The sequence below is a fragment of the Choristoneura fumiferana genome, chromosome 7, assembly GCF_025370935.1.
Source record: "Choristoneura fumiferana chromosome 7, NRCan_CFum_1, whole genome shotgun sequence".
Classification (NCBI taxonomy): Eukaryota; Metazoa; Arthropoda; class Insecta; order Lepidoptera; family Tortricidae; genus Choristoneura; species Choristoneura fumiferana.
Genome location: NC_133478.1, coordinates 6,085,484 through 6,112,776, shown reverse-complemented (window position 1 = coordinate 6,112,776; position 27,293 = coordinate 6,085,484). Strand labels below are relative to the sequence as shown.

The window sequence follows — 27,293 nt, the reverse complement described above, 5'->3', positions numbered from 1 at the left end:
CATATACTGAAATGTACTTCAGGGACCCATAAGGGGTCCTGAAAACGCCTGAAAACGGGTTTTCAGGTTATGGCGTCATCGGATAGAGGGTGGCCTGAAACGGACTGAAAACATGTTTCAGGCGCCTGAAAACGACGGCAACTTGGGTGAAATTTTGATAAACTAATATGTGATGGAGCATCCTCTGAAACGGCCTGAAACCGTATTCCAGCCGACTGAAAACGCCTCCAATGGGTCGAAAAACATGATCAAAGTTTACCACCTAACCCACCGCCGTAACAGTATGTAACCCCTTATTACTTACAATGAGTTTCTATGACAGGTAAGTTGGCGCTGGTATCATGAGATCTTCCACATTTGTGATTGGTCAAATAACTAAAATGAGTCAAACGCATGCAGGACTGTAAATTAAACGGACCTCACGATACTAACGCCATCTGGCAATATTTTGCCTGTCAAGGAACCCTCATTACAAACGTAAGTTAATTCGTAATTTTAAAAATCTATAGGTACCTAAATCTTACCTATTACTTACTACTTTTTTAAAAGAAGTTCCTTTTTATCCTATCTAGAAGGCTTTTTGAAATGACTCCATCCTCTAACAGTTTAGCTTACTGGTCTTCTTAATATCGCTGAGTGTAAGGTGGGCTGTGGCCTTACAGTCGTTGGGGTAGTCATCCACCGTCCCTCGGACGCCGTTGTGATGGATGCCGCGATATTTCACGCGAACAATCTCTGTTGTGGCGAAGGTTTGATTTGTTGGGCGTTCGGATGTCATAGGCGGCAGGTAAAAAATGTGAAGAGAAATATGTTTCGTTTTGGCACCATACTGTATTTTTATGTGGAAAAAGTACAAAGAAAATATTTTTGGTAGTTGGACTTTTTGGCCTAGGTATTTGTATTTGGTATAGGTGTGGAAGACTAGGCAAAACCGGCGCAGTATTTTTTCCAATATCATCGTTATGATTTTTAACCAACACAGTTCATTAACTTATTATTTATTTATTTCAAAGCAACTAAAATTCTTAAGTTTACAGTTAAGTGAATATTTATCTGACCTTCAGAGCTAAATATAATTTTTAAGAGTTGGGTCTGTGTACGGTCGAACAAATTGAATCATGACCCAGGGTGGAACCTTTTAATAATCGATTTCACTATGATTTCTTTGACAAAAGTATGAGATGTCAACATGACATTAGTAGCACAAAGGTTCCACCCTGGGCCATGATTCAATTTGTTCGACTGTACGGTTCAATACCGCACAGCACTTTTTAGATTAGAGTCGCGCCCTTCTTTAGATATACGTCGTTCATCATCATCGGCCTACAGCAGTCCACTGCTGGACATAGGCCTCTTCCATGGCGCGCCACAACACTCTGTTTTCAGCCCCTCGCATCCATCCGCTGCCAGCGACTCTCTTAAGGTCGTCCGTCCACCGTGCCTCAGGACGCCCGATACGTCGTTAAGTTTTTGAAATTATCGATTAATGTTGTCCACATCTCAAGGGATTTGAAATTAAGCAACTGACTAACAAAATATGTTTTATTTCAAACTACATTAAGTATACATATAAAATTGACCTACTTATGAATCGAAACATAAATAATAGGTATTATTGTTTACACAATCAGAATAAAAATTTCATTAACAAGTATTTTTATTAACTAAATATTCATTTACAGATCTAGGCGTTTTACATTTGCAACCAATCTAGTTCATTTTTAAACTCCCGACGCAAAAACGTGTTAAAAGTTTAATGTCTGTCTGTAGCATCATAGCTCTCAAACGAATGGACTAATTTTGATGCGATTTATTCTACGTGAAAGCGAGCTACTAAGTGGTAATTTTTAGCTATGTTTAATTAGAATCGGTTCACCGATTTTTGAGATATTGAACTTTGGAATATCAATTTCAGGAGTTTTACGCTTTTTTAATTTGATTAGATTATGTTATTACAACTTTTATCAGAAGAAAGTGACGATGATAATCAAAAATTAATGTAGTAGATAGTTATTTTCCAATCTAAAGACTGACATCGTTTTCTAATGGTATTTTCACACATGTGATTTCAAAATTCAGCCCCCAAATTATTTTTAATACTTCAGTTAGAGATGAAAATCGTCCCTGACATACAATAGGCTATTTGACACAACTAATTCTACTAATATTATAAATGCGAAAGTTTGTTTGTGTGTGTGTTTGTTACTCCTTCATGCTAAAACAGCTTGAACACAGGTTACTTTTTATCCCGATATTCCCACGGGATAGGGATAAAATCTCGAAATAACAACCGCTGGGCTTAGAGTCATGAAATTGGGTATGTAGGTAGCTGCACGTCTGGAATAACACAGAGGCTACTTTTATGTCAATATTCCCACGGTATAGGGATAAAATCTTGAAATTTCAACCGCTGGGTTTAAAGCCTTGATATTTTGGGCAGTTATTCTTAACACAACCTCAATGAAGACCACGATATAAATTTTGGGAATTCCCTGGGGAATTTTACAAAATCCCAGAATTTGAATGATGAATGATCGAATAGTTTACGCGTGCGAAGCCGCGGGTAAACTCTATTATAATAATATGATCAAACGAACTTCACAAGAGAGATTCGATCAATATTATAGTTGCTTAATTCGAAGACATAAATTAACCAGGCAGTACCTTAACGTTTCTTTACAAAAAAAAGACCGATTCATATCCTTGCCCTGCTCTATTGCTTGTCTATGCCTCATTCTTTTTCCGTACAAGAGAGCGAAGCGGGCGCATCGTAGGCGCTCCGTACGTTTTTCACAATGCCGAAAAGAATTAAAGACAGAGCATCGCAAAGAAATTGAGAAATATCAAAAGAAGATAAGGAAAATTCAAAAATCTTCCAAGGATTCATCCAGTAAGTATTGCAAAGTGCTTGACGACCTAACCTACACGTGCACGTGTGATGCCATTGATCACTTGTTCAAAATTGAACATAAACACGCCAGAGGATTGACCGCGAGTCAACACAAAGGCAAAATAGCATGTAAGATATACTATTCGAAAGGAATGTAAGTATTCCAAAATGCACTCGCATCAATAAAAACATGATCCATTAGATTTGCCTACGTTACGTACCTATTTAAATCACTTTACATACTCTCTTTGTAGACAGTGATGCCAATGAGCTAGTGGAAGTCTTCGTTGAAGAACCATACGAGGAACCGGAAATACACGAGCCCGACCCAAGGACGCCGACAACTTCAGCTACAAACGAGACGGAGCCGGAACCGGAACTGGACCCGGACCTGCTCACGGCACTGGGAGAAGCGATAGAAAAAAGCCCTCAATATGGGGCACATATTCATCCTAATTTGGCACAGCGATGGCAACCCATATTGAAAAAGGGACTTTTAAAGGAAAAACGTATGAAAATTCATCTCATACCAATAATTGTACACTGCTGCAAATCCCAAAGTTAAACGCTAAGATTTCCGCTGGACGTCGTGAGAAACAGAGACAAAAAGATTGTAGCTGCTCAGCAGCAACTATCTCACTCACAAGTGACGACAAAGTGACCGCAATAAAACATCTCAGCGATGTCTGTCGCATCTTATTAGATGCCCGCTACTTGGAGACACAAACCAGAACAAAGTTAATTACACCGGTACTTACAAAGCAGTTCCTGACCGTCACTCAAGACTGAAAGAGACCACACCCTAGTTCTATACTACAAAAAACAAATTCGAACTTCGTAAGTTGGAAACAGGGATTGCAAATTAAAAAGATAGTCCAGAGCACAGCTGGAGCGAGCAGCGCACTGACATATGTAGCTAATGGACAATATCTAACAGCGGGACAGAGAGGAAACATAGTAGTCATGCATAATAATATTCAGATTACAATAAATGCCCTTAACCTTGAAAGTTTGTCTCACAACCTATTATCTGTGCAAAAATTGATAGAAAAACAATTTCATGTAATTTTTTTTGATAGATCTGTCTACATCTATAATAACAATCATAAGCTTTATGCTCAAATGCACGGGAAACTTTGTTATTCACAGCACTGTATGGCAAGCAGCAGTGATACTGACATGAATCTGTGGCACAAAAGATTAGGTCATGCAAACAGGAAACATCTGCGAATGCTAAAGCTGCCTTTGTAGCGAGATACCGCGACCCATGCATGCAAGGTAAGTCAACAAGGTTACCATTTCAGTCCACTCCGAAGCCACGTTCCCGATTCATTGGTGAGTTGATTCATACTAATATCTCTGGTCCAATAAATACTCGCTACAACTAATGGTGAGATTTACTATCAGACTATCATAGATGACCTAACACATTTCTGTGAATTATATTTACTAAAAAGAAAGAGTGAAGCTACAGAGAGATTATTTCAATATATCAACAAGATGGAGAGGCAGATGGGAATAAAAGTAATGAAAATAAAAAGTGATAACGGAGGTGAGTTTAAAAAACATACAGCGAAAAATGTTTGTAATGAAAAGGGATAACCATCGGCCAAACATAGCGAAAGCGATCGCGTAGCATGGGTACAAAATGGCAACGTTTCATATGATATATGGTTTGTCTGTCGTTATTGGTTCCTAGGCCAGAATCCATACAAACCTGCCCATTCCTTTACAGTTAATTCAAAATTAATCTGGTTTACCAGGGTTTTTACTATACTTTTTTGTAGTTTTGTCTTCAAATTAGTACTTATTGTGGTGTCAAATACCTCATCGTATACATGTCGTCGCCCAATCGTAGACTTTCAATTTACATTTTTACAATCGAGCAACCACTTCCTGTGACTGCGGTAGCGATTCGTTTATCGCTATCCCGCGGGAATTACATATAGAGTGTTTCGGGATAAAAACTATCCTATGTCCTTCCTAGGGTCTCACACTTTCTTAATACCGTATTAAATTTAGATAGGTTTAGCGGTTTAGACAATAAAAAGTAACAGACAGACAGCGTTACTTTTTCATTTATATATTAGTTTAGATGTTTCCCGAAATATAGCCCTATCATACTTTCTCGGAAATATTAAAGCATAACGCAAAAGCGAAACACATAAACACAAAAACGTTATAAAAGTATATCAAAAATAACTTTACTGTATATTTAATTCAGAGAGAACCAATTACTGTGTAAATAAATAATTTTTCATTGTATTCATAAAAAATCAATCTTTAGTAACAACTTGGACAATAGTCTGTATTATTTTGTTTCCTTTTTCGTAGTTTAATAAATTAAGACACGGGTCGTTGATTTTCTCTTCAAGCAAATTGATTAATTCCACTCGTATAGTTTTCAGCATTTCAGCCACCTGAAAAGAAAGATACATTATTATAATACCTATTTATAATCATACAAACTAAAGCAGTAGTAAATAGCACCATCTTTATAGTTAGAAAAGAAAAGCTAACAAAAGAACCAAGCCAGCGCGACTGATATCGTCAGGGGCTAGCGTTTATGTTAGTTCCTAAGTTCAAAGCTAGATGGCGCCCCAAAACATAACTATTGAATGCTTGTCATGAAATGAAAATTAATGAAAAATAATATCTCACCTCGTGTTTTTCTACTTGGAACACAATCCATCCATCTTCAAGAGACACTATAAATGTACCGTTGTGCAGTTCTACCGATAAATTGCAACCTGTCGACAATAAGATAAGTATTAAAACTAATAAAAAATCATGGTCAATAGGGTATGGGGAAAAGCCACAAGAGATCACAGGCAGATGTTATGCTTGATAAACTCCGATAGCACGACGCAGAATGTAGGAGTTTCTATATTTGATCACTAGATGACGCTAGGAGCATGTGGGTCAATCAACTTTTCAGTTCAGTGTATGTTATTCTGTCTCGTTACTCAGGAGATAAGATAATAAATTTTATGCAATAGACGTGTGTGATGCCATCTCTATTTATAACCGAAAACAATTAAACACTGTTAATTCTAAAACTTACCAGAAAACAACACAAGCGGCAGGTGCGGTACCATAGAACACTCTCTGATGAAAACTCGCGACGTTTTCACCTTCTCTTGATACACGAGATACGGGCTCCCGAAGTATCCTACATTCGAGTTAATGGACGACGGGTGGAGGGCGACGTAACCATCGGTTTTCGTTTTAAATTTCAACTCGTCGGCATTCGGTTGGCGCGGTATGGCCCCGCCTGCTTGCATGTGGAAGGATTTTTCTGGTGTTAGCACCTGTGAAGTTAGGAAGTTTGACGTGACAGTGGTTTTAAATATACGCTTTACTAAAAGTTGTTAATAAAAATAATATAAAACATATGTATGGTACGATCGGAACATTTACACGGAATATAAAAATCGATCATTTTATTCAAAACGAAATTAGTTGTTTGTTACCTTAACAACATTGGGATATAACGCTGCACATAAAATGGCCGCTAGCAGCTTATCGTTTTCTCCGTTTGAATTGAGCTGAAAACAGAATTCAAATAACATTTCACTACCATCTTTGCCAAAGACAAACTAAACTTATGATTTGATGAGGATGTTGCAGTAGTTCAGAGTGACCGCTAGATGGCGCTAGAAGTCGCTATAACGCGCCGCGACACGAGGCAAATTCGACGCCGTCCATATTTTGTCGGTTTTTGCCGTGCTCAAAGGAGCCTCAGTCCGAGTCGTGCATTTGATGGAGACGGTTTAAACTGGCTCGCACGTTGCGGATCAGGATGTGGCCTGTCACCTCAGCTTCATCCGCAACGTGCCTCGAGCCCATGCCTCAGAGCGAGCAGCCTCAAACTGAGGCTGTTTTCTTCAAGTCGAGGCAGCTCGGCCTGAGGCTGCTCTAATGGATACGTGGCTATGCATTCAGCCGTTATGGATCGATTCACAAGATTCACTTGTTTATTAGTTTACTTAGGTTTAAGCTTGTTCGATTTCCGCATGAGATTAGGGATTTTTAGAAAATCTTTTGAATGCTGTTTTGTTTGTTTTTAAAAATAAAATAATGTTTCCTTTAAGTAAAATGAGCTAACTAAAGAATAGGTTAGATTTAAAAAAAAACTAAAATATATAACTATTACGTCAGTTTTTACAAAAAAACATCAGAAACGTATTTTTCTTTTGTCAATTAAACAAATAAATATGGCCATATAACCAGTTAAAGTTCCTTGTGACGTCACAACTACACTTACACACTTTTGAATAAGGATTGACGGCTCGGGCCTCTGCTCCTGAACTTTGACGGGGTTAATCTTTGTAATTTTTGTTTGATTGAAAAATGAAATAAGTTTTTGTTAAAAATTGAATTTTCAAGACAAGCTTTTTTGCTAACTCTACTACTTTTTGTTGACTAAACTTGCATTGTCATTTAAACTGCATATCCGTACCAAATTTCAGGTCGGTACTATTATTAACCATTGAGGAGTTCCCCCCTGCGGAGACGATCCTGGCAGGACCACCAAGATGTCACTACCAGACTATTGTACTGTCACCAAATTTACATAAGTATGTCAAATTTCAAGTCAATTTGACCGTTGGAAGTGGGTCAAATTTAGCTTCCAAGATTTGACCCAAACAAATAAACAAACAGGGCAAGCCAAAGAAAAGCTTGTAAAAATAGTGCTTGATATTTTCTGATAATCTAATCGACGGATTAATTAGAATTATCTCTTTTACCCAGGAATCCCATTTAAAGCAGTTTCCCTCCAGGCCCATAAATTTTCTACCTCAACCACTATAACTTGACCCACCTGTTCTCCAGTTAGACTGGCCACCGAGTCTTTCCTCATCTTGCGTCGCAGGTCAGGCATGTCTGGCACGAACCCGATGCCAGCGAGCAACCCCAGCAGCTGGTGTTTGATATCTCCCAGCATCACCAGGGTCTTGTGGGAGAGGAAGTTCTCGCTGGCGAAGGTGAGAGCCGCGTGCGTGCTGCGTTTCATTGCTAGCTGCCATTTCTGTAAAAAAAAATGTTCATACTAATGAGGGTTTAGCGAAATATCGATAGATGGCGTTAGAATCTTGAGGTCCGTTTGACGTTACCGTGGACGTTACGGTCTTGCTTGCGATCGTCTCCTTTAGTTATTCAATCCATCACAAAATTCACAAACGTGACGCAAATGTCAAAGTTGTAAACGGACCTTACAATATAATACTAGCGAAAAAAAAAAACAAAAAAAAATTTGGCTTAAAATCTTCATACAAAAAAGGAGTGAGTGAGGTAGTTAGAAGACAGTAACCAACTAACGATATTGACTGATTGACATTCATAATAATATGTTCACTTGCTTTGATTTATGTATTACAATTTAATTTTATGTTGGTTCTTCATTAGTAGGTACTCTTGTGAGAAGCCGGGGCGGGCAGTTTAACTAATAGGTATTAATTTCTGTCTAAGAAAATATATGTGAAGTTCCCAATTCACACTGGGCCCGCGTGGGAGCTACAGCTCATCCTAAGAGGAGGCATATGCTCAGCGGTCGGAGGTATAAAGGCTGGGCCGATGATGGTGATGATAGTGAATAAAATATAACATACCCTATAAGCCCTTAAAGTCGTCAGCTGATCACTGTTGGCGCAGGCGAACTCTTTCCTTTTCGCATCTGCCTCCGACTGAAAATAACACATGAATTTATTCATTCAAAATTCAGATGCGCGGTATTTGCAGCTTAGAACTGGAAAAGAAAATAGCGCTACCAAAGCGGTAGGTATAAATAAAAATAAATAAATAAATATCATGGAACAATTGACACCAACCAATTGACCTAAACTCCAATTCAATAGAATCTGACAATCCTGTAGACACTTCCAGCCTACTAATATAAACACCGGGCTGCCTAAGGCTTTGTGATGTGACTATTATTCTTTTTTGATTCCTTTTAGATCATAATTGCAACAACAGGGACATATATAATCAAGTGTGCCCACGATAGGGTGTCTTAAATATGTAGAAAATTGACAGATTCTATTGAATTGTACTTTAGGTCAATCCCAACTAACCAAAGCTTATACTATAGGTACTTAGCAACTAGACTACTTTACTACTAGAGTTTATATATGCATTTATATTTGTTCAAATGTTTTGCTCTATTTGTCGATCCTTGTTTTTTGGATTGCTCCTCTACCACTCAAAGGTTGACTGGCAGAGATCCCTGCAGGGATAAGTCCGCCTTTGTACTTAACACAACTTTTATTTATGTAACCTTTTTGTTTTTCCTTTTTGTACAATAAAGAGTATAAACAAACAAACAAACAAACTACTTAAGAGTTCGAATTAATTTCCACGCTATGTTAGTTTGCATTCATGTCATTGGCTTTTGTATTCATGGCATTCAGCATCTCTTTCTATCTTCATCTCATACCGTGTAACAGAAAGAAGCGGTGAAAACAATTGTGGTTCAGTCAGAGTGCGTTAGACAATAAGGGCTTCCACCTCCAAGATCCATCCTCCCGTTCGGTCAGTCCCAGGATTTTTCTGAAGATCTTTCTTTCGATTATTATCAAGAGAAACTTACTTTCTTCCCATAAGGAGCCACGAACGGACTCTTATGACTGAGACACGCCGCCATCGTAAGAGCGGAATCCACGCAGCAGAATATAGCCCCGAAGAGCATCAGTTTCCCGATGCGCACGTCAACAGGCAAGGCGGCCAAATGGGCGCCCAGAGCTGTCAGTTTGTAGCCTTTGTCGAGCGCGCCCACGTCTTGGAGTCGACAGAGGGCGCTGTCGATGTTAGGTTTGGTCGGAGGCTCTATTGTCTTTCCTGGAAATAGTTGTTGCTTGAAACGATTGTTAAGTAATATTAGATATTAACTGTTGCCATTTACGGAACCAGCTTCCAGGGATCGCATTCCCGGAGGCGGTACAACTTACAGATTTTAAAAATGAGCCTATTAATCACTCAAGAGACACCCCTCGTGTTGCGGGTATCCATGGACGGCGTTGATTGCTTCCTATCAGGTTAACATTTAGCGTTTCAGCCACATTGCAGCGACCATGGTCAGTGCTGATGAAACGTGGATGATTAAAAACAAAACCTTGAGTAGTTCCAGAAATTACCCCATACAAGCAAAAAAATCAATGAAGAAAGTTGCTTCTTGATTCGGGCTTTTGATACTAATAGTACATTGTGTCTTAAGGGCGGTAAACAAGGAATTACGAACGAGAGTCTATTAGAAGCCCGAAGTCGAAGACTGAGGGCATTAATGAGTCGATGTTCGTAATTCTAGTACCGCCCGTGCGACATTAAATGTTTTTTATCACATTTGCGAGTAAAATTGTATATTTGTAAAAGAGAAACTAATTTTTTTTTTTAAATGCCGATACCGCTGACTACGCTCTTGGCAGCGCCAGCCTCCGCGCCGCCCTCCCCCAGCCTGACCATGTGCCCGACGTGCTCCTGCACGACAGCACGACCAGCACGCCATGCAGTATCACACTCATTTACCGACCTTGGGCTTCATGACAACAAAATGAGTACGGGCAATGACTCATTTACCGACCACGGGTTTCATGACAAGCACATTAAGGTCGAGGGTTTCATTTGGGGGGTTGAAACCAAGGTAGCCTGCATGTTACGACACTGTTTACGAGCAAGTGTGATGAAAACTTATTAAAACTCACCCAAAACTTCGTGCACGCTCATATTTTGGAACAGCGGCAGTATCTTTATCTTCAGAAGCAGTTGCTCCAACGGCACCCTATGTATCTCAGGCACAGGCTGCTCCAGCAGATGGTAGTTGTATCTATGCGAGGTGTATAGATGCACGCAAACGCCTGGCATCACGCGGCCGGCGCGGCCTTTACGCTGTTTCGCATTAGCTCGGGACACCCAGACCAAGTCCAGGGATTCCATATTGCGGTTTGAGTCGAATCTGTTCGGAATAATGAAAACTAGTTTAAAAAATACAATAAAATAAAAAAATCTGTTTATTGCAGACAGAGTCCATATAAGCGTTAGTACATTATTCACTTAAAAACTATGTTAGTAATATATATATATTTTATTTAAAAATCTGCCACCCTGAGGAACACCTGGCACAAGCACATGTGCTCGTACCCAGTGCCTCAAGATGGGACAGTCAGGCTTCTCGCTAATGACCCTCAGGATGGTGTTGCACCGCGCTGAACCCCTGCGTGTGCGCGTGCGCGAACATCGCTGATGCGCTGCAGTATAGCGGGAGCCCCAACAATAACCTGAAGGCATTGTTGTACTGTACTCCTGTGTTTAAGCCTTACAACTATAGTTTGGTCTGAAAAAAGGTTCTTGTTCTTCTTTAGGTGCAATCTCCTACCGGAGGTCGGCTATCATTAGTGCTATCCTTATCTTCGACACAGCAGCTAGGAACAGGGATCTTGTGCTAAGGTTGAACCATGTCCGGAGATTTTTAAGCCACGAAGTACGCCTTCTTCCGGGCGGTCGCTTTCCTTGGATTTTCCCTTGCAAGATGAGTTGGAGAAGATCGTATTTATCATTACGCATTATGTGACCAAAATACTGCAGTTTGCGAAAAAAGGTTACGGTAACATTTTTAAAGCACAACGTTGGCTGGAACAGTGCCGTCTATTGATTTCAAATGAAGGTAATACGTCATCTCGAAAGCCGAGATACTCCAACGTTTTCGGACAGCAACATCCGTGCGAAATTTCATATCTCTAGACCTAGTGGTTCAGATTTTGGAATTTTACATGGATCCTGTGGGAATACCGGGATAAAAATATGCCAATGCGTTCATTCCTGAGATCTAGAAATCCTAACCTTTTTTTTTCAGAGATAGATTAGGTCAAAATATGCAAGTCGAAGTGGCAATGGGCGGGCCATATCGCTCGAAGAACCGTCGGGGGAGAAAAGTTCTAGAGTGGCGAATACGAACTGGAAGACGAAGCGTTAGCAGGCCTCCCACTGCGGGCAACAGGTGGATGCAAGTGACGAGTTGTCGTTCATTCTGGCGTTCTAAGGGGAGGCCTTTGTTCAGCAGTGGACGTCTTCCGGTTGATGCTGATGATGATGACATACCGTTTCTCCTTCATTCGGCCGCAGTCGATGACGAAGACACAGTCATCTATGGTAACCGACGTCTCAGCAATATTGGTGGAGAGTACAATCTTCCTGGCGCCATTCTTCGGTTTGCTGAACACCAGCGCTTGTTCCTCGCTTGACAGCGTCGAGTGGAGAGGGATGATGATGTACTTGCCGGTTCTGTTAACATAATAGTTATTTTATTTATGACCAGCGACACTCCCAAGTTTCGCGCGGGTATAGTTTTTGGGAAATTGAGCTGAAAAATGATGATAAGAGAACTTTTTTTGGAAATTGTGTCCGTGCGAATCCGGGGCGAATCGCTTGTTATAAATATAAAGACTATGTTACTCAGGGATAATGTAGCACTCTAATGGTGAAAGAATTTTTGAAATCGGTCCAGTAATTTTTGAGTTTATTCGTTACAAACATGCAAAAATACAAATCTTTCTTTTAGTGCAAATAGAAGTGCACAGCGTAGGCAATTGCCAACGTGTGCCGATTTTAAAACGAGCGAAGCGAGTTCTAAGGGAACACGGTTTGAGAATTCCGTTTTTTACTATCCTGAGCGATTATAGGATCAGTTATTCTCAAATTCACAGTAATTCGTTTCGCAAGCGCCATCTAGTAGAATATTTCTGAACGTAATAGAACCACACTTCTGTTTTTACTTCACGTGTATAGGTAATACTATGCTACCCTCCTAAGCCGAGAGGCGCTATCTAAAAAAAATCGCTTTTCTGACATTTACACCATGTGATGCAGAATGTTTTAAGCTACACAATAGTATTAATATCTCAAGTGTTTTTTTTTAGATAGCGCCTTATTGCTTAGGAGAGCAGTATGTTTGGTTCAAATCCAGCAAGTCAAAAATGACCATGTGCTGGATTGACTAGAAATTTCGTATAGATACCAGTACAGGTACAAAAAATTGTGTCATTAAAGAGTTGCTTTATAAACTAAATTTACACGTAAAGATTTTTTTATTAAATGTCACTATTTATAAGTCTAGGCTACTTCAAATATCGTAGAGAACCTGTCTCGAAGATCTATAGAACTTTTTTACATACTTGGGACTAAAAGTATGACTCTCAGACAGCTGATCGTGTAGAGACATGATTTCTCCGATGCCCGGTAAAAAAATCAAGATGGCGCCTTCCCGCGGCCACTTGTGTTTGCCCTCCACTATGTACGACAATGTGTGTTCAACTAACTCCAAGTTGATCTGCCAACAAAAAGATTCGAAAGTCAATATATTTATTAAATTGAAGCTGTAACACTTACGGATGTCAGAAAATGTACTACCGATTCGGATAAATCTTTGTTTAGGAATCGGCAAAAAACTCAACTAGGTACATGTATACAGAGAATCTTGGTTACAGATCCGGGCTAACACATCTGAGCGAAATTACATTTGAAATTTACCACGAGCTTTACAGTGAAAGAAAACGCCGTGACGAAACCTACACAAATCTGCGAAGAAATTCAATGGTGTGTGTGAAGTTTCCAATCCGCACTGGGCCCGGGTGAGAACTATGGCCCTAAGCCTTTTATTCTGAGAGGAGGCTTGTGCCCATCACTGGGACCTATACAGGCTGGGATGATGGTAAAGAAGAAAAAAAAAATAAACTACGTAATTTGTCTGTCGGCAGCTGTAGCTCAGTGCGCGAGTCTAATTACTAATCAGCGTTTTAGAAACAAGTTCTCACCTTCTCAGTGTCCATAAGATACATGTTCTTGCACGTGGTTTTGCTGCATTTAGGGTACCGCGCAACCACTTGGGCCACCGTAAGGTTCTCGTCTCGTATCGACGTCTTTGGAGGTTCCGTGGCCGCCCGCACGTCGCACGCTTCTAGCTCCGTCTCGAGATCCATTTTTTTATCCTTATCCCCTTGAAAATGTAAAAATAAAAAATATAAAAAAGTCTTTTAATAATTCAAGTGTTTAAACAATATATTTGAGTACCTTTCTTGACTCTACGGCCGTAGGGTCCATTTTCTTCTAGCACGTAATTCGATATTTCCATAATGTCCTCCAAAAATAATTGTTCTACTGGGAATGTTCTACCTGTAAAATTACAAACATAAAATTGGAGGGGGGGGAGCGGTTTCGAAGCTTTGACTGTACGGAGCCATCGGTGCGCCAAATCGACTCACACTTTACCGATTTTTAGTGAAATTTTAATGGTAAAATAGTATTTTTAATAGCTTTAAAAAAAAACTCAGTCAATAGAGTTGGCGTTAGAATAAGTGACGTCACGGTTCAGTATTACCATACAAAATCTATGGGGATCGATTTTGACAGCTCATAAAATAAAAAGTGGCGCGAAAATAGAACCCAAATTCATATTACTTTCTTGCTCACATTTGTCTCAAATGATTGAGAGGGAAATATGATTTCAGGTTCTACTATTATGTGTGTCAATTGGATGAATATGATCAAAACCAATATTACAAGGACATACCAGGAATCTCCAGCACTGGAACCTTCTCGAAATAATCCGAGAACAAATCAGCATTCAAAGTCGCACTCATCAGTATCACCGTCAAGTCTTTCCTCACTTTGATAAGGTCCCTCAATATGAGCAGTAGAAAATCGCTCTCTTCGGATCGTTCGTGCACTTCATCCACCAAAATGTGAGTGACGGACTTCAGTCGGGGATCGTATTCGAGTCTCCGTAGCAATATGCCCGTTGTGCAGAAGGTGAGACGGGTTTTAGATGAGACTTTACTTTCCAGTCGTATCTGCAATAGTACATTGTGTCTTAAGGGCGGTAAACAAGGAATTACGAACGAGAGTCTATTAGAAGCCCGAAGTCGAAGACTGAGGGCTTTAATGAGTCGATGTTCGTAATTCTAGTACCGCCCGTGCGACATACAATGTTTTTCATCACATTTGCGAGTAAAATTGTATATTTGTAAAAGAAAAACTAATATTTTTTCAAAAATTGGCGATACCGCTGACTACGCTCTTGGCAGCGCCAGCCTCCGCGCCGCCCTCCCCCAGCCTGACCGTGCGCGCGCCGCGCTCCTGCACGACAGCACGACCAGCACGCCATGCAGTATCAAACTCATTTACCGACCTTGGGCTTCATGACATGAAAATTAGTACGGGCAATGACTCATTTACCGACCACGGGCTTCATGAGAAGCACATTAAGGTCGAGGGTTTTATTTGGGGGGTTGCAACCAAGGTAGCCTGCATGTTACGACACTGTTTACGAGCAAGTGTGATGAAAACGTCATTTAAAGGTAACCAAGCAGAGCAGAGCATTCACTTGTAAGTAACAGACCCTATACTACGAAGTGCAAATAAGAAGTTCGTAGGTATCATGCCGTCCCGCTCACGCTAATATTATTTAAAACGAGTGTGAGGGACGGTACGATACAAACTTCGGTTTTTGAATTTCGTTACTACTACTACTGCCCCCAGTGCCCTATTTCACGAAGCTACAAGTTACAATGTACAAGCGGTAGTCTTTGTTTAACAGTGTGCATTGAAAAGAGACTACCGTTTGTAAATTGTAACTTGTAGCTTCGTGAAATGGGCCAAAGATCCTCGAGCACTCACCGTTTTTGAATTTGTCGAACTGATTAACGAACAGAACCAAGCATAGAGCCAAATATTGGTACGAACATTCACACGATCATTTTAGGGAACGCTCTAGTAAATGCTTGTCAAAAAAATTATTAATCACGATAATGTCGGACAGATGCTCGGCAAAAATCTCGAAGCAAAATTACCGTAGTTTCACTTGAATACTCGCTATTATTGTTTATTTAATTAGGTTTTATGTGCTTAAATTGGCACTGTCAAAAGTTTAATGTTATTACTTCATTTATTTTCATTTTGATTGATTCGCGCTGTCATCGTTCATCCACCATTACCTGTCATATTTCGTTTTCTTGAATTTTTATACCGTACAACGGCAAAACCTACTAGACGCTGGCAAAATTGTCCTCCAATCCATATTTCAGATCCGGACAGATCCATATTTTTCTAAAAAATCTAATCTAATCTATTTTCATCTAGTAATATGGTTCACCACCATGGAACCTTATCATAGTAAATTTTAACTGTCTATAATAATGCTTATCGAATGTTAATGTCATAATGAACAAATTCTGTGGTGTCTACGAAACTTTACTGTGATTTCGTCATATGCCATTAAAAATACAAAAAACAGATGATCTGTCCATTTCCATTCATCTTCCAGCATTTATCAACATACCTGATACCCAACCACCTGTCCAGTTTTCTCCACCCTTTCTTCTGCCACTCGATCAGCGACACCAATAGCGGATATCCTCCGAGGTTGCGTGCAAATAATCTCCACATGGTCCCTGCCGTCCTTTTTAAAGTTTTGGAGCCAATCATCCAGGATGTACTGTGGTACTTGAGTACTCTTACCGCAGCCTGTCTCACCGCTTATAACTACTACCTGTACAACAAAGTAGTACATTTAAACTGGTTTGCTAATGTCGTTCGAAACTCGAAACAATAGATGGGTTTTCTTTTTCTTTCTCATTTGAATCTTCAGGAAGATGAAGAAAAAGAAAACCGATCAGTTTCGTGCGACATTAATATTCTAGTTGTACTGTGTTATTAATTGATAGAACGCACCTCACGCAACGAGCTGGGGAGCTAGGTATACTCAGAGTTTCTTTGTGTTATAGAATCTGGAATACTAAAATCGCTGATGAACTAGAGTCATCGACATAGCTCGAATACGAAAGTTGAGTGGCAGTAGGCGGGTCACATGGCTCGAAGAACAGATACCCTTAGGGGGAGAAAAGTCCTCGAGTGGCGACCACGAACCGGAAAACGAAACGTTGACAGGCTTTCTACTAGGTGCATTAACGCGAGAGTTGAGGGAAACCGGCAGATGCAAGTGGCCAGTTGTCGTACATTGTGGAGTTCTAAGAGGGAGGCCTTTTTTTAACAGTGGATGACGTCCGCCTACTAATGATGATGATGATGATTGAATTAAGCGTTACTTTGCGAAGGTTATCATGCCTGTGTTGTGGAGTAACCTTCGTCGTCGCAAAGCAAGCAGTACTGTTTTTTGACAAAAAAAACTGTAACTAAGAATTCTGAGTTTGCTCTAAGACTATATCTTTAGCGATAGGTCTCGTGTGCAGCTTCAGGGTTTATTTTTGTAGAAATCTTTCGAACTGAAAATCTACTTCTTATTTATATTATACTAACCTGAGATTTCTTAATCGCATTCAATATATCGTTCTTCTTCTGCCACGCCGGCAATTTCCTCCTGCCCGACATCATTTTATTGTACCTATTGTTGTCTCTCTTCTCCAACCAACGTTTCGCAATCTCACTGTTCTCTTTCAACACATCTTCAAAATTAACATTTGCCCTATTATCTTTAACTTCGCCCTTTTTATAATGCGAAGGCTTTTTAATTGTCTCTATACTTGAATCTTCTATTAACTGAGGAAACAACGCGTCAGAAGGTTCTGGAAAAGTTCTTGTATCAAACTGTACGAAATTTAGTATATCTTCTTCATTATTAAGCAGTTCTACTAAAGAGTATATACTTGGTATACCATCCTGTGCCAATACTTTCGCTTCTTCTAATAACCTAGCTGTTATCTTTAGACATGTCAAGTCTGGTATTATACTGCTTCTTGTCTCTGTTTTGAAGAAAACTAATGGTGGTTGGTAAGGGTATACTGTGTCTTCCGAAAATCGTACTTCTAATTCATAATTAACTTTTGTGCTTTCTGTATTTTCAATATCGTTCGTCGCAGGTTCCACGTTGATTTCGTGTGAGAATTTACACTTAGCACCAAACCTACATGGCCCTTTTAGGAAAAGTTTACAGACTTCTTTCTTTTTCGTCTTGAAGTTGCTATTGTAGTTTACGTTCTTTTTCGTTTTAGGCGCTTGTACTTCTTTGCTTTCGTACATTTTTGTGAGGTAGTCTAAAGATAATTTGACATTCCAAACATTGTTTTCTTTGAGTCTGAAGCTTGTTTCGTAAATTGATTCCAGTACAGCCTTTTCGTCATCTCTCATTTCGAGGATTTCTGCTGGACTAGGCACTGTTTCTGGCTTTTCCTGAAAATCTATGTTAAAATACTTGTAAAAGAGTATTTCTAGAGCTTTCTCGACACTTTCTGCTGCAATTTCTAATGCTTCTGCACAGTGAGCTTTGTGGAAGTGATATCTGTAATAAGTACCAGTATAAAGAACATGACACACAGCAGGGTAGTATTTACTGAATTCTTAATTTCTAATTTTGACCAAATGCCTATTTTGGACGAAGTCGAAGCACATCAATCTTTTCTTTACTTTTAGGGTTCTATAACTCAAAAGAAAAACAAAATCCTTAGTAGAATTGTTTTGTTGAATGTTTGTCTGTTTTGATGTCGAACACAACTTTGCATTGTACAGAACTAACAAGTCCATTTCGCGTTTTTTACGTCTTACACTGTGGTAATGTCAATGGTCATTCTTATAAATATATTTTTTTTAAGTTCGATTTGGACTTGTGCAACCAAGAATTCCATTAACGGGAAACATTAACATTCAATTAGCGGGAAACCGGTGGATGCAAGTGGCGAGTTGTCGTTCATTGTGGCGTTCTAAGGGGGAGGCCTTTGTCCAGCAGTGGACGTCTTCCGGCTGATGATGAAGTTCGATTTGGACTTGTGCAACCAAGAATTCCATAAAAAAATTTAAGCATCAAAATGAAATAAATCAAAATTTTGAATTATTATTTGATGTAGACAGACAGATATACAAAAAATCAGGACAACTTGAAGTACCCTTACTTCTCTAACTTAGCCAAAGCAAATGCCCTTAGGCGAGCCTCTGAAGTCTCCATGTCTGGTTTATTGTTGAGGGAGTAGTCGCAGCCTCCCTGCACCACAAGATTGCCTCGCTCGATCCAGTACCGGTTGCTAAGGTTTGTGCCTTTGTCCTGGAATTAATCCCACTAATATTATAAATGCGAAAGTTTGTAAGTCTGTTTGTTTGTTGCGTCATCACGTCTAAACCACTGAACCGATTTAGATGAAATTCGGTATACAGATAGTTTGATTCCCGGGGAAGGAAATAGGAGTTTTTATCCCGGAAAATTGCATGGTTCCCGCGGGATAGTGATAAACTACGTAGACGAAACATGAAACCACCGTGAGACTCACGCATTTTAAATGATAATATATAACAGGGTTATGGATTAGCCCGAAACATGTCGAGCTAAACTCGATTTTAGACGTGAGTTATCCGTTATGTTATCATTTAAAATACGTACGAAATATTACAAATGTAAAAGTTAGTAAGTGTGTGTTTGAACAAGCACTCCTTCAGACATTTGGATTAAATTTAGTATGATTTAGTACCCAGCAGCTGCTGTGCCCAGCAGTGGGACGTATATAGGCTGGGATGATGGGATGATGATGATTTAGTACATTGAGGCATATTTCATTTATTTATTTTGCTAAAACATACACAGTTGGTACAAATTTTCATGTCAGTACAAATTACATGAATGCATCTTCCACCACATTGTGTTGTAGCATACAAAATTTTAATAATAATATTATAATTTACTATATGAAAATAAATCAACAAGCAAAACAATAATTTTCAAATATAAACATTTTGTAATATGTAAGTTATAAACAAAATATTGAATAAGTCTATTTTTTAATGTACAGGGCTGAACATCCAAAATAGCACATCTAGACTACTTTTTATTCTAATATTCCTATGGGACTCAACTCGTGCAATTCTGACTTTTACAAACTTGTTTAGAATTGGAAAACAAAAAACAAGTGGTATGTTTAACATTTTTGTTAAAAACAATAATTTACATACCAAAATTGGAACTAACCCATAACGTAAATATACGAAAATAGAAACTAGTTTCTTAAAATTGAATTTCCCCTGTGACATAAGCCCAAAAGCCCAAAAGGCTGGCAGTATTCCCTCGTTGAAGAGTGATGCTAGAGAGAGATAGTTTTATGATTATATCTCACCTTATACAGACTAGCACTGCCAAGTTTGAAGTCAGGGCCATGGATGAACCGCAAAGTGTCCAAAATCAGTTTCTGTGAGTCAGAATTCAAACGGACTGTTTGCATAGACACTTTGAGGTGTGGATGGGGATCTTCTTTTGGCTCCTCTTTTACTTTTCTATAAGAAAAAATGCATTTATTAAAGACAAAACAAGCGTCAAAATATTACAACTTCATTTTTTGTTGTTAGCACTATCAGTGCCGAGAACACAACAGTTGTGTTCTCTATTCATAGGCAGATTTGCTACACAGCAGAAAACGCTGTGATTGGTTACGAGTGTAAAACATAGCAATATGTGGCAGCAAATGGCTTAATGGAAACTGGTTGCTTTAGTTCAGTTAGCCACCATTACTACTACTACTATAGGTACTATTATTATACTATTTTGCTTACTTAGGACTAGCTCAATTGGTATCAAGTGTCCCGTGATATTCATTTATTTATTATTTCTTATTACTGCTAATGAATGTCTGGCAGGTTGGGTGCAGTGGCGTAGCTACCAAGGGGCTAGGCGGGGCAGTGCCCCGGGGCCCTCAAGCTCAGGGGGCCCTCGAATCCTAACCAGAAAATCTCAATCGAACTCAACTTTTGAAAATTTCTACCATTTTCAAAATAAATATGACAGGTGGCAACTCGAGTTTAATCATGGCAACGCAGTTGTGAGAAAATCCAAAGTTATAAAAAGGGAATTACCAGTTTTGACAGCAGTGGGCCCCATTTTTTTATTTGCCCCAGGGCCCTAGGTTACCTAGCTACGCCACTGGTTGGGTGATCAGATTTTTAATTATTGACAGGAAAGTTTTTTGTCAGATTTCAACTTTATTACACAGGTTTGTTACATTTACTGTCAGTTAGCCTACTTGTGTGCCAAAGAGCTGCCGGTTACCTTTTGGATCAGTCTGGGAACAAAAGCAGTGCTTGGATCGGTGTATCCTGGGCATTGCTCAATGAATTTCTGACCAGTTACGGTTTGTTCATTGGACGATGAGTAACATGGACATGAGAGAAAGCTATGTATAATTATTTAACAGAATTTGGCGGACATGTTTTAAATCTGTTGTCGTCCTCTAATGGACAGAGCCATGTTAAAAAAAAACTAAAAAAAATCGCACATTTTTCGAAAATAGTCTAGTTTCGTAACCAATACATTTAATTGACGTACATGAGCGCAGTCGTTACATGTACGAACATTTTCTATTTAGAAAATCAGTATAGAATGCAAAAATATTGAAACAACATTGTGAAATAGAGGTTACCTGATCCGAGCGTCCACGGGTTCCCGGAGGAAGTAATCTTCAGCGAGTTGTCTACTTTGGTAATCCATGGTGATTATTCAGTGATTCAAACGCTAAAATGTGTAAAATTAAACAAAATAATGGACTAAGAGACGTGGGTACAATCGCCGTGCACAACTGCTAGGAAGTGTAGGCAAATTTATTCAATACCATCTTGACAATTAAGAAATAAACTAAGTAAATTCTACTTTATTCCCATGCCGTAAGGTTACTCTTACATTAAAATAAAGTAAATCTTAAGCTGATGGAAACGGTTGTTGCAGACACATACCTAACGTGTCAATAAACGTCAACGTCATAAAAATGCAACTGTCAAAAGCGTTTAGTTTTTGCTGTGAATAGAGCTAAGATGAACATTGCGAGACGTTCTCGATCTCGAACTTTTTGGACCCCCTTCGTTCGTCCTCATATTATTGAATATTTTATTCGTTAAAACTACGGGCGATTTTGTTCTATATTGAGAACTAGGCAAAATAACTAGGTGATTTAATTTGCAAAAGAAGCAGGCACATGGATAATAGTTCCACCCAAAAGATGGCACCTATCGACAGCCACACTAGATCTCCGAACCACTATTCCATCGAAAGCCAAAAGAAAGCCAGGCCTTAGTTTAAAGTAAATGCATATTGTAAAAAAAGGGTCGATCAAGAAAGAAACTAATGGTGATCAACAAAAACAATTAATCTGTTTTTGTTGATTAAGCCACACATACATGGTCCTCTCCCGGCTTTCCAGCAAATGGCAGAAGCAAGACTCTGCGAGTACCTATTATAAGAAAGAATCCCCTTCAATCCGTTCCTATAATATGCACAGTAAACTCCAGGAAGTTTGTTGGGACGTGCGCAGGTGGATTTTTAACCGGTGAGGATTTGGCACTGTCTGGATTCTCACTTAATAATAACCCCTACACCACCGCTGGACAGGAGTCTAACGAATTTCTTCTATGCACACATATCTCAGGTTGCTTTTTTCCACTACGCTACGTTAGCAGCAGCACTAGCGACATCTATGTTTCGCTCTCATCGAGAGACGTCACATTCTTTTGGAGCTAACCGCTCACCTAGACAAGAGATGTCGCTACTCATCATCATCCCAGCCTATATACGTCCCACTGCTGGGCACAGGCCTCCTCTCAGAACAAGAGGGCTTGGGCCATAGTTCCCACGCGGGCCCAGTGCGGATTGGGAACTCGCTACTCGCTCGCTCGGGTTTGGGATGTCGCTACTAAGCAATCAAATTATGATTGGTCTTTTGGACGTTGGGGGTTGGGGTTTTGGGGGTTGCTAAAACGATTTTTCGATTCAGTGATTTGTTTGCGAAATATTCAACTTTAAAGTGCAAATTTTCATTAAAATCGAGCGTCTCCCAACCCCCCTCTAAAATCTAAACCGCTGAGTGGAAAAATTTGAAAAAATTCAGGATGGTAGTCAATATATCAAACTTCCAAGGAAAACTATAACGGCTAAGTTTGCTTGAGAATTATTCGTAGTTTATGAGTAAATAGCAGCCTAAGGTATAAAATATACCTAAACTTGGAAGATTCCGTATAAAATACGAAATCCTTAGAAAAATATTACTTAATTTTTTCATAATGGCTACGGAACCCTATTTCGGGCGTATCCGATACACTCTTGGCCGGTTTTACTACCTTACGATTCCTATTATTGTTCTTGTTTTGTTATTTATCCATATCCACCCTTTTTTTGTTAAAGGAACATTGAAAACGGTTTTTAGGGTTCCGGAGCCAAAATGGCAAAAACGGAACCCTTATAGTTTCACCATGTCTGTCTGTCTGTCTGTCTGTCCGTCCGTCAGCGGCTTTGGTCAGGGACAATCAATGCTAGAAAGCTGTAATTTTGCACGAATATGTATGTAAACTATGCCGACAAAATGATACAATAAAAATTAAAAAAAAAATATTAGTGTACATCGCATGCATCTATAGACGTAAAGTGGGGGTGATTTCTTTTCTCATCCAAACTTGTAGTGTGGGGTATCGTTGCATAGGTATTTTAAAATCATTAGGGGGTTGCTAAAACGATTTTTCGATTCAGTGATATGTTTGCAAAATATTCAACTTTAAAGTGCAAATTTTCATTAAAATTGAGCGCCCTCCTCCCCCCATAAGTATATCAAACTTTCAAGGAAAACTATAATGGCTAAGTTTGCTTGAGAATTATTAGTAGTTTAAGAGTACCTAAACTTGGAAAATTCCGTATAAAATACGAAATCCTTCTAGAAAAATATTAACTTATTTTTTTCGTAATGGCTAACGGAACCCTATTTTGGGCGTGTCCGACATGCTCTTGGCCGGTTTTTTTTTTTATTTGACTCGATGGCAAAATTGGCAAACGAGCAAGTGGGTCTTTTCATAGTAAGAGATTACCACCATCCATAAACATCTGCAACACCAGGGGTATTGCAGACGCGTTGCCAACCTAGAGGCCTAAGATGGGATAACTCACGTGCAAGTAATTTCTTCGGCTGTCTTACTCCACGCCGAAACACAACAGTGCAAGCAAAAATTATTGTCAAAAAAAAGCTAAGTAAAGAAAAGAAGCGCATGCAAAAAGTACAAAGCTTGTTTCATAGTAAATGTGCAATAGGTAATTTACAAGTAGTAGTACAGTCACCAGCTCCAATATCTGACACAACAAGCGTGCATAAATATCTGATACGACTCTATTTCTAGGGCCGGAAAGACGTGTCAGATATTTTTGCACGCTGCGCTGTGGCAGATATTAATGCTGGTGACTGTACCTACTGCTAAGCAATGTACGTACAGACATGCACTGCTTTCGTGATTTTCATTGGCATCGTGCCAATTTCGTCAATCTGATTAATTGACATGTTCCGATGAGGCTGTGTGAAGTCGTGATGCGGCCAGGGTTCGGCTCAACACGCATGCCGAGGATCTTAGCCCAGGAGCTGCCACAAAAAATTTTTGACTTTCATACTCAGGTATCTTCCTTCCCGATTTTTGTACTTATTTTTCTAAGGTTTTAACTTAAAATAATATTTTCTCTTAAGTCGTCATCATCATCATCCCGGCCTATATACGTTTCACTGCTGGGCACAGGCCTCCTGTCAAAAAGAGGCTTGGGCCGCAGTTTCCACGCGGGCCCAGTGCGGATTGGGAAATTCGCGCACGCCATCGAATTGCTTCACATGTTTGTGCAGGTTTACTCACGATGTTTTCCTTCACCGTAAAGGTCGTGGTAAATTTCAAATGTAATTTCATTTCACACACGAATTTCGAAAAACTTAGATTGTATTGTGTTAGAGGTGCGGGCCGGGGTTTGAACCCACGATCCTCTGCCTGAGAGGCCATAGATAGGTCATTAGGCCACTAGGCTAGCACGGCTTCTCAAACCAATTTCTCTTAAGTAGGTATATCTATTAAAACTAGAACACTAAAAAACAAAAGTAGAATGGGACTAGCGCGTCTTGGCAGCATGAAATGGGAGTAAATAAAAAAATAGGATTGAAAACACATTTTACAGATAAAAAAAAATCAGTGAAATATACGTCGAGTGCTAAGAAAGAGCGTTTTTGTGCCAATTATTTTTTCAAAATATGAAAAGAGGTAAAAAATCTGTCAACAAGTACTTAATACCTACCATATTTTTTCCAAAACTTGCTAGCCAAACTCCACAGCGAGAATTAAGTATATTGTAGGTAGGTAGATAATATAATGAAAATAAATACGTGTGACGCTAATAAAACTTTCATAACTTTGCATAGGTGCTAAGTACCTACAATATTATATTACTTAATAATGTCAGGTATTGTTAAGGCATACGGCCAAAAATGACCGTTAGTTTATCGGGTTAATAGAAACTTTGATTGTAAATCACAACGATAATCCGCTTGATATCTCCCGGTCTAAGAAAACGCTAAAATTCGTCACCAAACGTCACCAAGGTGTTAAACAGTCGCCTAACACGCATCCCACGACATCGAAACTGTCATAATCTCGAAAAACCAGAATTTCTGACCTCTGAGGTATTCCGAGCTGACTTAGACTTGAGTATCTAAGTAGACTGGTTATTTTGTAATCGTGCAGCGGCATTAAAATTTTATTTTTATTTGGACTTAAATGCTAACAAAGGAGACAGGTTATTTTCAGTTTTTGAGGGATTTTCATGAGTCTACGTAATTGTGGAGCATTTTTTAGGAATTAATTTATAATTGGTTTGACATGCATTTACTGTAAGGTCTGAAGGGTCTTCAGTGAGTCAGAGGGACTTTATTAAAATTAAACTAGGTATTGTACCATTTTCAAATTAAAGTCATCTCACTCGTGTTGTAACTACCTAAATAGGTCATCATCATCATCATCATCATCATGTCAGCCGAAAGACGTCCACTGCTGGACATAAGCCTCCCCCAAAGGTCTCCACTCAGACCAGTCTTGTGCTTTCCGCATTCAACGCGATCCCGCGATCTTAACCAGGTCGTCGCTCCATCTTGTTGGAGGCCTACCTACCAACAGCTCGTCTCCCGGTCCGCGGACGCCATTCGAGAACCTTCTAACCCCATCAGCCATCAGTCCTGCGAGCAATGTGCCCTGCCCACTGCCACTTCAGTTTCGCAATTCTTCGGGCTATGTCGGTAACCTTAGTTCTACTGCGGATATCATCATTTCTGATTCTATCCCGCAGAGAAACCCCGAGCACAGACCTCTCCATAGCCCAGGGTTTCTTAAAGTGTGGTCCACGGACCCCTTAGTGGTCCGTAGCATGTGTATCAGGGGTCCGCAGTAGATCAGTCTGTAAACATATTTATTAGGCATTTTCCAAAAATCCGGAGTTCCAACTCCCCTCCCCCTTCCCCCCCCTCCCCCTTCCACCCCTCTCCCCTTCTCCCTCTCTCCTTTAGTCCGCCAACGCACCCGCAGTCCTAATAATGCTGAAGGTGTCCATGGGCGGCGGTGATCACTTACCATCAGGTGACCCTCATGCTCGTTTTCCAAAAATAAATAAAAATAATTTAATAAAAAAAATCTGCGACAAAATACGATGGAAAAATATTATTCACTTGATCTATACCTACTTATTGGATACCTAAGTGACAGACAGGTATTTTTGAGCGTATCCAGCTAAAGGGATTCCCTTGACGCATTTAAGAAAAGTAAGTATATTATGGATTTAACGTAAAGTGATTGGTGAATACGCGTCAGCCATTCAGATACCTTCTGACTTTAGTCGAGGCTAAGTTTCATTGGCTGCCAAGTACGTTTCGGACGCTCGGTCTTAACTTACTTAGGTACCTGTTTAATTTTTTTGTCTAAGATAATAATAAGTACCTGGGCGACCGAGCTTTGTTCAAGCTAAAACTCGATAGCAAGCGTTTTCTCAGAGATAAGATCAAGCTTAATTGATTTTTCGTCCCCGAAAACCCCTACATACCAAATTTCATCGAAATCGTTGAAGCCGTTTCCGAGATCCCCGAAATATATTTATATAGGTATATATATACCTACTACTCAAAAGAATAATATAAGGGCCACTTGAATTTCACCGATAAAATGAAATCAAAAATATTTTGGCGTTTTTAATTGTATACATTTAATTGGATGAAAAACAACTTGTTTTTAGACAAGTAATGTTATGAAGAAATTATATTTATTAGTATTTTAAAGAATTGCTCGTTGAAAGGTATTAGATAGATACTCGTAGATAGATACTTTATTGAAAAAAGTATTACATGTAAAAAAGTATTATTGTTTCAATAACAAGAGAACTAACCCCTAGATAGTTAGAACCTGTGCTCCAGGATAAGCAGCGCTCCACCCCACAGCCAAGAGCTTGATGTAATGGTGTAGCAAATGTAGTGTGTTTGTGGATGCAGGATTATGTGCGAGTTAAATGGAGTCCGCTCTATTTGCAGTGGAAGGTGGGCAATATCACTGAAAAAGGTTTACCTTCGAATAATTGTTGTATCAAACAAGAGTAGACAAATAATTAAAA

At 39.4% G+C, this 27,293-nt stretch overlaps 1 protein-coding gene across 1 annotated transcript; it reads right to left on the bottom strand.

Annotated features, from left to right (window-relative positions):
- Positions 1 to 2,190: 2,190 nt before the first annotated feature.
- On the bottom strand, positions 2,191 to 21,566 carry LOC141429568 (putative ATP-dependent RNA helicase DHX57). Its single transcript, XM_074089934.1, has 18 exons — positions 21,283 to 21,566; positions 19,987 to 20,143; positions 18,778 to 18,926; positions 17,192 to 18,170; positions 16,215 to 16,424; positions 14,448 to 14,727; positions 13,949 to 14,050; positions 13,693 to 13,874; positions 13,054 to 13,208; positions 11,981 to 12,163; positions 10,588 to 10,838; positions 9,480 to 9,727; positions 8,503 to 8,577; positions 7,716 to 7,922; positions 6,364 to 6,438; positions 5,955 to 6,201; positions 5,552 to 5,640; positions 2,191 to 5,310 (listed from the first exon to the last, which is right to left on the bottom strand). The coding sequence occupies exons 1-18, from the start codon at positions 21,348 to 21,350 to the stop codon at positions 5,167 to 5,169; spliced, it is 3,801 nt and encodes a 1,266-aa protein (XP_073946035.1). The 5' UTR covers positions 21,351 to 21,566; the 3' UTR covers positions 2,191 to 5,166.
- Between the last annotated feature and the right edge of the window lie 5,727 nt (positions 21,567 to 27,293).

Coding starts and splice junctions, on each gene's coding strand:
- LOC141429568 (XM_074089934.1), bottom strand. CDS start 21,350: ATGGATTACCAAAGTAGACAACTCGCTGAAGATTACTTCCTCCGGGAA. Junction 18,927..19,986: donor GCAGTGCTAGTCTGTATAAG/GTGAGATATAAT, acceptor GATTAATTCCAG/GACAAAGGCACAAACCTTAG. Junction 14,051..14,447: donor TCCAGTGCTGGAGATTCCTG/GTATGTCCTTGT, acceptor GTAATTTTACAG/GTAGAACATTCCCAGTAGAA.